The sequence below is a fragment of the Orbicella faveolata genome, unplaced genomic scaffold (assembly GCF_042242905.1).
Source record: "Orbicella faveolata isolate gen_17 unplaced genomic scaffold, um_ofav_v1 contig_15, whole genome shotgun sequence".
Lineage (NCBI taxonomy): Eukaryota > Metazoa > Cnidaria > Anthozoa > Scleractinia > Merulinidae > Orbicella > Orbicella faveolata.
Genome location: NW_028301542.1, coordinates 2,559,223 through 2,571,491, shown reverse-complemented (window position 1 = coordinate 2,571,491; position 12,269 = coordinate 2,559,223). Strand labels below are relative to the sequence as shown.

Genomic DNA, 12,269 nt, shown 5'->3' with positions numbered 1-12,269 from the left:
ATTATTTAATAAATAGTTCTGTGCATCGCATTCCCACATGACAAATATGTAAACCAGTAAATAGAAAATCTTATATCTAATATATTTTTTTGTCTATTATATTATTATGGACTGACTTTTTGCCATGTGATAAATAAAGTTTTCATTCATTCATTCATTCATTCATTCATTCATTCATTCATTCATTCATTCATTCATTCATTCATTCATCTATTTGTCTTAAGTATTTTTACAAGCAACTTTAGGGTACGGGTGTAGAATTAGAGTGTGTCAAGGAAGAAGGTGCCCTGAAACACCCATGACTGGTTGATAAAATACTATTGAACATAAGTACCTCCCAGCAAAGTTGTGATCCTTATTAATTTTAATTAAAATACCTGCATGCAAAGAGACACAGTGAAAGTTTGCCCCAGTTTATTATGTCCCTAAGAGTTAAGGAAATTTTAAACAGAATGTAAATGGTGAGACTACTTTCTTCACTGAGTGGAAAATTTCCAATAAATGGTTCCGGTAAATCTAAACGGAAAATTTCCTGGCGTAAACGGTAAACAACCGCTGTTTTTACCGAGAACAGATAAGGGGGTTTCAATAGGCCCTTTGCAGCTAAGCCATCACGTGACCTACTTTTCATAAAATTATGGGCTGTAACTAAACAAATGCCAGAAATGGAAAAAGCGTGTCGAAAATATCAAAATGGCCAAGTTTGAGGCCCCCATCATTAAAGAATGAGATTTTATGAGAGTTTGAATTTTTAAAAGAATAAGAAGATTTGTATGGAAAAAGTTGTTGGAGAGCAAGACCTTGCTCTCCAGCAACATTTTCCATACAAATCCTCTAAATTTTCCAAAAGTTCAAACTGTCGTATAAACTTACTCTTTAATGCCAGGGGCCTCAAACTAGGCCATTTTGGTATTTTCGCTGCGCTCTTTCCATTTCTGGCATTCTTCAAGTTATAGCCCATAATATAAAAATTTTCTAGGAAAAATTTGGTCACGTGACCTCAGCTGCAAAGGGCCTATAACGTTGTAAGTCTTGATTTCCTCCGCTCTATCGAGTCCAGACTTCTTTCCCGAACAGTGGCTGGTAATCCAGCCTATAAGGTTGTCGAATCATGAAATTCTCAAGTATATGCAAATATATTCAGATAATACACTACAGAATGTTCTAAATGAATAAAATGACATGATCAAATATACGCATTTTTCTTACCCGAACGAGCATCCCTGGTACGAATTTGATGTCAGAACAACAACCAATAACAAACGCTGTAATAACAAGAAGCGGGATTTCTGAATAAACCAATGAAGAAGCTCGTTAGAAATTACATCTTTACAGCCTTTTGCAGCCAGAAAAGTGTTGCGGGAAATGGTAAACAGAGAGTTTCTTGAACAGCGAAAAAGTGATTTCCCTGACCATGAAGGTAGTCTTAGGAAGACTGGATGAAGTTAGAACTTGCCGGAAAAGTGTAGGAGAATGGGGGCCATAATTTAGGACGATGGAAAACGACCCGGACGAGTCAAATCCCCTAGTGCCGCACAATTCTGTTGTAGATTGTCGTTTACATGCATCTCCGACTGCAGAGAGGGATTTTTCACGAAGAGTTCGTCGAGACGACTTTGCATTTCGGCAAACGCAATCTGTGAAGAAGAGCATCAATGATGGAAGGGCTGCAATTGACTCTTTAAAGTCGCGTCTCTATGACAGACCTGAAAACTCCGAGGTTTTCCGAGCGATACTTCGACCCGTCCCGCCATCTTCAGGGCAAGCAGCTCAGGTATCAAAGTCATACAAATGAATTAGTTAAGAAGTTTTTGTTTGGTTTTTACTGTGCGAATGCTTCAGAGCTACTTGAAAACAGTTTGCAATCCGAAGATTCAATACGAGATTCATCTATGCGGGTAAACTGTACATTATCGTAACGGTGTCATGGAAACGTGACGGACGCCAAATTCTTGGAGCTTATATTCAAGGGGTGGATGTCACTCATCACGGGATAAAATCGTTATCTATAATCCAGCTGATATTTTCGCACACATGTGATTGGTCTTAACACATCACGTTTCTGAAATTTATGCCCCAGCTGGGGAATATCTAAGTGATATTCCCACGGGGTTGGTGGGGGGAGGGGAAGGGGGGTACTCCCAGAAAAATTGGGTAGGGTTGTGCGGCCCGCTTCCCAAAACCCTTCATACACACTTTATTAACACATGGTAAAAACATCAGTTACAAGATTGAGATATACAGTTGAACCTCGATTATCCGGACTCATTGGGACTAGACCAAATAGTCCAGATAAGCGAGGGTTCGGATAATTGAAAATATGCATATTAATGAAGAATGAAACTGTTTAAATAAAGCAACATTTAATCGTGAAACAGCACTTTTACAAATCGTGTGGAAAACAATATGGTCTACTGTACATCTTGAGCCAGTCAACTTTGGGCCAATCAGAACTCATTGGAGTGTTCTTCATTAGTTACGATGCGTGCGAGATCTGCTTTTGCTCTTTAAAAGCAAAACACACTCGCTTTTTGACTGCACTTTTGAATGCTATAGTTTTAAAAAGAATATCACTACGGATCTTGATCGTGACTAATAAATATTCATGACAAAACTGGGACTAGACCAAATAGTCCAGATAATCGAGGGTTCGGATAATCAAAAGTATGCATATTAATGAAGAACGAAACTGTTTAAATAAAGCAACATTTAATCGTGAAACAACACTTTTACAAATCGTGTGGAAAACAATATGGTCTACTGTACATCTTGAGCCAGTCAACTTTGGGCCAATCAGAATTCATTCGAGTGTTCTTCATTAGTTACGACGAGTGCAAGCTCTGCTTTTGCTCTTTAAAAGCAAAACACACTCGTTTTTTGACTGCACTTTTGAATGCTATAGTTTTAAAAAGAATATTGCTACGGATCTTGATCGTGACTAATAAATATTCATGACAAAATTGGGACTAGAGAAAAAGTCCGGATAATCGAGAAATCCGGATAATCGAGGTTCGACTGTATTTAAAAAGAACCTGATTACATGTTTGCCATGAGGGAGTATGAGGAGGACAGTCAGCGATTTATCTCATATCTCAATTTAATAAAAGATCTCATGGCTCTGACGTTAGATGGAAGGCTATTCCACAAATGTGCCCGGCTGTACCAGAAACTATGTTTCAAAAAATCGGTACAGGGCTTAAGTAGAGCCAATTTGTTTTCACTATTTCTAAGTCCAAAGTCCATGCTGAAGGGTTTAAGTAGACCTTTCAGGTACTCCTGAGACCGATCATTCAAAGTTTTAAACATCAATTTCAATTTTTTTCTTTTTCCTTCTGATATAGAGATTATCCCATCCTAAGCTTACAGCGGAGGGCGGTAGTGCTAGAGTAATAATCAGACTCGGTGATATTACCCTAATGGGGAGATTTTGTAGTTTTTGTAGTTTGTCGGCTAACTTGTTGTTGAGACTGTTCCACGCAGGACAGCAATAATCAAAATATGGTTCGGTAATAGCTCTTTATGGTAATGTAGCTCTTTATAGCAATATAGCTGTATCTTTGCAAATAAATGGCCTCAATCTTTTAAGTGCACCTATACCAGAGGAGATAATCTTGGCAGTCTCATTAACATGTTTAGACCATGAAAAATTTTGATTGATGTAGACTCCTAAGGATTTGGTTTCATTTTGTATAGCAAGTGAATGGCCAAGATTTTATCCATGCCACGGAAAACGCCGTTTTTCTGCAGCTTTTCAGAGAACTCTCAAAAGATTCCTTTGCTAACATCGAAAATTTTCGGCAAAACCCAGGCACCAAAAGTTGAAATTGTTGTTTCTGAGAAACACCTAACACATGTTCGGCGAAAGCTATCCGATCGCTCTGACAGTTTATTGGTGAATCTTCCATCAACTCCACTCGTATTCATTCTTCAACATTGTTTGCTTGTTTTGCACTAAAATTCCAAGCAGAAAGTTCTTCCATTCCTTTTTTATCTAACATAGCGTTTTCTTGTTTTTTTGCGTTTTCTTCACCTGCGGACACGTGACTTGTGTTGTTGCCAAACTACTTCCTTTCTTCTTTGTCTTTCCTTTTCCCCAGCTAGAACTCATCTCAGAATTGTCAGGAGTTGTTTCTTTGCTACTGCTTTCGGAAGATGTGCTGTGTTCTGGGGAGGTTGCCTCATAGCTATCAAAACTTTCGTCTGATGAACTTTCCGTGCTTTTGGCCATTATTGAAATACTTTTGTGTGGCCTGCATGTGATTTATAACAGTAGAGGACCACAGCTCTCTTATGACTGGCTATTATAAAAAACACCCGCGAAAACCCCCATGGGAGGTGCTCCTAAAAATAAAAAGATACGGAATGGGGTTGACTCAGAGGGTCAGTATGAAAGATGCAAGCTCCGGGTAATGGGCCCCTGGTGTATTAGGGGTATTAGGGGTATTAGGAGTATTAGGGGTATTAGCTGTATTAGGGGTATTAGGAGTATTAGGGGTATTAGCTGTATTAGGGGTATTAGGAGTATTAGGTGTATTAGGGATATTGAGGGTATTAGCTGTATTAGGGGTATTAGGAGTATTAGGGGTATTAGGGGTACATATTATTAGTATTAGGTGTATTAGGAGTATTAGGGGTATTAAAGGTATTAGGGATATTAGGGGTCTTAGGGGTATTATTGGTAGTAGGGGTGTTAGGTGTATTAGGTGTATTGGGGGTATAAGGGGTATTAAAGGTATTAGTTGTATTAGGGGTATTAAGGGTATTTGGGGTATTAGGGGTAATTAGGAGTATTAGGGTATTGGAGGTTTTAGGGGTATTAGTTGTGTTAGGTGTATTAGGGGTATTAGGGGTATCAGGTGTATTAGGGGTATTAGGTGTTTTAGGGATATTAGAGGTAATAGGTGTATAAGGGGTGTTTATGGGTATTAGGGGTATTAGGAGTATTGTTAGTATTAGGTCTATTAGTGGTATAAAGGGTAATTTGGGGTATTAGGGGTATTAGGGTATTGGAAGTTTTAGGGGTATCAGGGATATTAGGTGTGTTAGGTGTATTTGGGGTATTAGGTGTATCAGGGGTATTAGGGGTATTAGGTGTATTAGGGGTAATAGGAGTATTAGGTGTATTAGGGGTATTAAAGGTATTAGGAGTATTAGGAGTGTTAGGGTATTGGAGGTTTTAGGGGTATTAGCTTTATTGGGTGTATTAGGGGTATTAGGGGTAATTAGGGGTATTAGGAGTATTATTAGTATTAGGTGTATTAGGAGTATTAGGGGTAATTAGGGGTATTAGGGATATTAGGTGTATTAGGGGTATTAGGGGTAATTAGGGGTATTAGGAGTATTATTAGTATTAGGTGTATTAGGAGTATTAGGGGTAATTAGCGGTATTAGGGATATTAGGTGTATTAGGGGTAATTAGGGGTATTAGGAGTATTATTAGTATTAGGTGTATTAGGAGTATTAGGGGTAATTAGGGGTATTAGGGATATTAGGTGTATTAGGAGTATTAGGGGTAATTAGGGGTATTAGGGATATTAGGTGTATTAGGGGTATTAGGGGTAATTAGGGGTATTAGGAGTATTATTAGTATTAGGTGTATTAGGAGTATTAGGGATAATTAGGGGTATTAGGGATATTAGGTGTATTAGGAGTATTAGGGGTAATTAGGGGTATTAGGGATATTAGGTCTATTAGGTGTATTAGGGGTAATTAGGGGTATTAGGAGTATTATTAGTATTAGGTGTATTAGGAGTATTAGGGATAATTAGGGGTATTAGGGATATTAGGTGTATTAGGAGTATTAGGGGTAATTAGGGGTATTAGGAATATTAGGTGTATTAGGAGTATTAGGGGTAATTAGGGGTATTAGGGATATTAGGTCTATTAGGTGTATTAGGGGTAATTAGGGGTATTAGGAGTATTATTAGTATTAGGTGTATTAGGAGTATTAGGGATAATTAGGGGTATTAGGGATATTAGGTGTATTAGGAGTATTAGGGGTAATTGGGGTATTAGGGATATTAGGTGTATTAGGGGTAATTAGGGGGTATTAGGAGTATTATTAGTATTAGGTGTATTAGGAGTATTAGGGGTAATTAGGGGTATTAGGGATATTAGGTGTATTAGGAGTATTAGGGGTAATTAGGGGTATTAGGGATATTAGGTGTATTAGGGGTATTAGCTTTATTGGGTGGATTAGGGGTATCAGGGGTAATTAGGAGTATTAGGGTATTGGAGGTTTTAGGGGTATTAGGGGTATTATTAGTATTAGGTGTATTAGGGGTATTAGGTGTATTAGGGGTATTAGCTTTATTGGGGGTATTAGGGGTAATTCGGGGTATTAGGAGTATTAGAGCAAATTTCAATTGAGTGTCGTAAAACCAAAACCAAACCAGTTACTTACCAATTAGACTACTCAGCCAATCTCAAACCGTAGTAAAACCAAAACCAAAACCAAGGTAATTGCCTGATTACTTTCGACACTCAATTCAAAACTGCTCTATTAGTATTAGGTGTATTAGTATTAGGTAATTAGCGTATTAGGGGTATTAAGGGTATTAAGGGAATTAGGTTTTTTAGGTGAATTAGGGGTAATTAGGGGTATTAGGGTATTGGAGGTTTTAGGGGTATTAGGGGTTTTAGGTTTATCAGGGGTATTAGGGGTATTAGTTGTATTATTGGTATCAGGTGTATTAGGGGTATTAGGAGTATTAGGGGTATTAGAACTATTAGAGGTATTAGGGGTAATGAGGGGTATTAGGGGTATTAGGAGTAATTAGGGGTATTAGGGGTATTAGGAGTAATTAGGGGTATTAGGGGTATTAGGAGTAATTAGGGGTATTAGGGGTATTAGGAGTAATTAGGGGTATTAGGGGTATTAGGAGTAATTAGGGGTATTATGGGTATTAGGTGTATTGCCATACTTATGACTGAAATCTGTGATTTTCCTTACCCTGTTTATGAGCTGACCAAAAATTCGAAACCCTATTTATGACCATTGTGGCTAGCACAAATGCGGTAAACATACTTTATGAAGGGATTTTTTGTTGATGGTCTTACTGATAATATTAAAAAAATAGTTTCTTCTAAAAAAGATACCCAATTCAAGACTAGAGTGCAAAAACCATACCCTATTTGAGACCCAAAATGGCCAAAATCAATACGGTATTTATGGCCAAAACGGCTGAAAAACCATACCCTTTGGGGCTGCACGTACTTACATAGCCCATATAAGGGAGTTCTCGCCCCCCGGGATATTCCCCAATTTTCAAAACTGCATGTGTTGTACAAAATATTTGAAGGATAATAGACACAATATATAGCCTTTAGATTTAGCGTGAAAATATGCACAGATATTTGTCCTTGGACGTTACCTATTCTGCAAAGCTCACAGTTTTTGCTTCTCAGAACAGATAATGTCTGTGGACAAATATGCAAGCATATTTTTGCCCTAAGTTGAGGATATTGTTTATGTAATGAATGACACAAACCCTAGTACATGTCAACTAGATATTGATTTACCAGGTGGCTAGAGAGAATGAAATGTTACAGAGTTATGGCCCATGCGCACTAGGGGAATTTTTGTTTGTCTTGCAAAAATATTTGTCATCAGTTCCATTCTATAAGTGTGTACAGTGTTTTTCTTCCTACCAAGATGTTTGTCAAGCCATACCAAATTTCAAAAGTTTTGTTGCCCTGCCTCAGGAGCGGGACAAGTTTTTGTCAAGTGTCAAAAGCTGTCAGATTTTACAATTTGCAGGCGTTAATGTGACTGAAAATGTCAATCAAGGAAATTTGATCTCGCTTTTTAGAGTCTATACATTCAGCAGAAGCCCCCAAAATATTTAATTTGCGAGCAGCAAGTGAGCTGTTAAGATGGAGGACAACGAAGAGATATGGTTGAACCCTTTGCTGTCTTCTGCGAACGAATGGATTCTTCTGTGAATGAATTACTTTGTTATTACTTATTTAATTTTATCTTTTTTATTTTAGTCATGCATTTTATATATAAGCCTCTGGCTTGGATACTGAGGGCAACCTAAATCCCATGCAATGACTTTAATAAATTGATTGATTGATTAATTGATTGGTTGTGCAACTCCAAATGAAGATGAAAGAGATGAAATCTCCACTGGCATAATAAAGCAGCAACTGCCATCGAGCAAACTAAATGGCTTGAAGGATGAAAAAAAAGAATATAAGCAACAGAACGCAGAGGCAACATTATCTCTTGATATAATTTAAGGTCACTTTCCTGCAAACTGAACCCAAAGGAAGGTGTTAGCTTTGAACATGATTGACGCCTGTGGTTATCAAATATTTTGGTGTTTTCAAGTGCATAGGAGATTAGCAAATTCCAAATTTTGTGGAGGCAAACTTTGTCGAGAGTTTTGGCAGAGCCAAACAAATCTTGGCAACCTACTGTGCAGGGTTAGGGGTACCTTAATCACCCATCAGATCTTTAATCCCCAAAGTAATCCTTCTCAAGCTGTTTTAAGATCAATCCCGGTTTCGGAAATATCAGGATGGTCTGGAGATAGCCAGTCCTGTGGTGTGAATTATGCTCAGGCCATACAATGTAGCTTTAGTGGCTTTACAAGCATTTTCCAGGTTCGTGCTCCATAAAAATGTCCACGAAAACATCCATGTAAAACATCCATGCAAAACATATGGAATAAGGTCTATTTGGGGATTTAAATCTTTTTCCCTTAGCTTCATCCTCTATTGAATGTGGATAGCATTGTCTAGCCTTGAATTAACCATCGGGCTCTGGAGATTTGAGGTGCTGCCTCTGGAAAATCCTTGTAGACTTTATAAAATTACAATATTTAGAGAGGAAGCCACATCAGCCTAAGCTGGTTTTCATGCGGGTCCTCCATCCTGGCTGAATTGTAATTTGAACATGTTGGTTTTTGTGAAGGTAGGAAAACCAGAGAACCCAGAGAAAAACCCTTGGAGCAAGGTGAGAGCCAACACAAACTCATCCCACAATATGGATGGGGCTGAAATCAAACTTGGCCAACATTGGTGGGAGGGGAGCGCTCTCACTAGTACTGCGCCATCCCTGCTCCCCAAATACCTAACAAGTTTTTGATTCTACAGAAATATCCAGTGTATTTTAAAGCCATGCTATTTTACATGTGCAAACATGTTACCAAGGACCTTTTTTGATGATGTAGAGTACTTAGTAGGGTATAAACGTATCCATTATTAATACAGGAGAGTTGAGGGCACTGGGAAGAAATTTGGGACGTACATTTTCAACCCAGATTTTTTGGGGAGATTTGTCTCTTCAGTGCTTGAGGGGAGGTCAAAATTTGTGTATAAAATTTTTTATCAAAATGTCTTGAGCTCGCAAAGAAAAACGCTAACCTCGTCGTCTCGCTAAGTCTCACATTTACCGTTTGCCACCCCTAAGACAGATAAAACCATCCTTTCTGCTTTTTGTCTTCAACAGGGAACTCCTCATCCTCCTCCCAAGGGTGGCCCCAGGTCAACAATGGGCACCTATAGGACCACTATGTTCAGAAGAGACTTCAACAGGTTACAAGCGCAAAGAAACCAGGGTTTCCCAAAAGAGCCAGTCTCAATCAAACAGGGAGCCATGCCACCCGAGAAAGAAGTCATCCCAAACATGCAAGAAGCATCGGAATTGGAATCACAGTTTTCAAGAGATACCGATGGAGCTGCTGCAGTAGAACAACGAGCTGTTATTTCTGATGGCTTGGCAAATTTAAACCTGCCAGAACAGATGAGTGCATTCTCTGATGATGGAAGGCCAGTTGGCCAGGTATTTTCAAGTGCTGAAATGTCGTTTATAGTGGTCAATATGCTTAATCAAAAAAAGCTGTTCTCTTTTTCAGGTGCCATCTGTTGCATCTCTTGGTAAAAGTGCTGATGAATCCCGCTCCTTTGTATCAAGTGAAACCCCATACAGTAGACCAAACTCTTTTAAATCTCGGGTTTCATCTGGGAAATCACAGCGTCCTCCTGCTAGAAACCAGAGACGTGATTTCAATGCAAACATGGGAAGCCTTCCTTCTCGAGGAGTCCCAACAGATGAAGAATTTCTTGGCTTAGATGTAGCAGACGTCATAAAGAAGCTACGTCAAAGACTAAACATGAGCACAGATTTGGATGCCGTTGCCAATGGGGAGGACCCAGATGAAGATGAGAACAATATCAATCGGTTATACATTAAAGAAGATGATGGGAAATTCTTGTACTGCCTGTTCAAGAACCGAGCAGAGAGAGCTGCACGTTACAATCCTTATGACTTGATTTGTGTGTCATCACATGAAGCACAGTCTAGTGCGCATTATTTTACAGTTACTGCTTCTGCTGTTACACAGGTGTGTTACTTAATGACTGGGCATTATTTTCACAACGTGGGTTCACAGGAGTTTTGATACAGCATGGCTGTTAAATATCACTACACAGTCAAACCTCCACTAACGGCGATCTCTGTTCAGTGGCCACTTTTTTTGGTCTCGGTGGACAGTCTTTACATTCACTCATACTTTAACCTCTCTACAGCAGCCACCTCCCCACAAAGGCAAAGGCCACTAAAATGCATCCCAGCTGCCAAAATAATCTCTCAACAGTGGCCAGTTAGTCAACAATTGATGAACCCATAAAGAAAAAACCCAATTTTTTTAAAAGGTCACCAAACGTGACCTTTACTGGACGTCATTTGTCTGTGTTTCTGTTATATCAAGACAGTTTGGTCATGTTACATATTTGTAAGCTAAAATGAGCTTTTTTTTTTACAAAAAATGTTGCACCAGTGATAAACGAAAAGCTGATTTGGGGGAAGGTGGGTCGATTGGGTGGCTAGCCACCCCCCGTTATGGAGAAGCAAAAACAAAAATGATGAAGATTGTAAATATTATGGCAGAATCAAAGGCAAACACTCTGGACAGGCGCCTCATTCTAATTTATAGTTTGTGGCTTATTTGCTAGTATTTCTGGTGTAACAAATTGCAACACTTCGGGAGCATGCCTCATTGATTCTGCAACCCCAAGGTACGGCAGCCACCTCCTTTGAAAAATCCTGGGTCTGCCCCTGAGTCTTTACCTTTAACGTTTACATAATGCAGGATTAGTAACTAAAGATGATTTTCCCTGTTGTTTTCAGGTCAGAGAGGGATTTGATTCAGAGCTGACCCCACTTAAGAGATGGCTTTATGAAAGAAAACAATTTAATCTAATATTTGGTGTAGCAACCTTTGCCAAGTTCAGGCAAGTATTAACAATTTGTTATTGTTATCTGTAGCTTTATTATATGGCTAGCTCTGTTAGCGGGCACGATGAACCAAATCCTGTGATTGGCTACCTGAGCGGGTGAGATAACGCTATCTTGCCAGCTCAGAATTACCTACTGTGTCCCGCAAGAAAATATTAAGTGTTCTTTTTACATATAATAAATCAAAAAAAAAAAGAATGTAAAAAACAACAACTTGGCCAATATCCAGCCATCGTGACCTCATGGTTGATCATGAACCCATATATTTTATTTTGATAAGAGTTTTACACTCAGCAAAAGCTAATAGTTGTCAACCGCAACTAATGGGCATCATGTGTCATCTTTCCATACGCAAATTCACAATTGGCCAATCAGACGCCATAGCCACTGTCTTGATATTCTGCAATATCAAGTCATTGACCTGATATGGCTATGTTCAAGTGCTTGGTCATGCCATGTGGGAAATATTTTGGTTTAACTATATCTTGGAAAAATACCAACTATGGCTTAGCAAATCGTGCCTGATGTGCTGCTGAAGCATACCAAAAAGGTACAATAATAGGTATAACAACTAATTAAAACTAAAATCCACATGTTATTCACTTATTCACTGTATTTATTCTCTTTTCAATATCTGAAGGTTCCTAGTTAAAAAGAGCAAGTAACCACAGTGTACAATAACAGTAGTAATAGTTACTTGAAGTTAAATTTATTTTCTGTAGAAAGTACGACATGTACAACTGTATATGCTTGTTTTTAGATTGTGGAAAGGCTACACATGTTGGAAAAACAATGTCAGATTTCAGAAGAATTGTAGTAGTAGGTGAGTGTATTTGCAACAGCATGAAAGTTCTTCATGACACAACATGGTTGGTACAAAATTGTAACCTCATCTTCATGGTCCTCTCTCCTCTCCCTTGAGAAAGCACCCTGGTTATGGCTGGGTCACATGTCTGCCTGGGTAGGGGGACTCTCATATGAAAAGGTCGTGGATGCTCATCGGAAAATTTGAATTAAACCTCTA

The 12,269-nt window shown here is 38.7% G+C and overlaps 1 protein-coding gene across 1 annotated transcript in view; it reads left to right on the top strand.

The window, feature by feature from the left end:
• Positions 1–874: 874 nt before the first annotated feature.
• Positions 875–12,269, top strand: part of LOC110053805 (dynein axonemal heavy chain 6-like) — a 64,197-nt gene continuing 52,802 nt past the window's right edge. Inside the window, exons 1-5 of the mRNA XM_089287919.1 lie at positions 875–1,774; positions 9,458–9,790; positions 9,864–10,352; positions 11,138–11,241; positions 12,006–12,068. Coding sequence (XP_089144045.1) covers positions 1,496–1,774; positions 9,458–9,790; positions 9,864–10,352; positions 11,138–11,241; positions 12,006–12,068 — 1,268 coding nt within the window. The 5' untranslated portion in view covers positions 875–1,495. The remainder of the gene's footprint in view (positions 1,775–9,457; positions 9,791–9,863; positions 10,353–11,137; positions 11,242–12,005; positions 12,069–12,269) is intronic.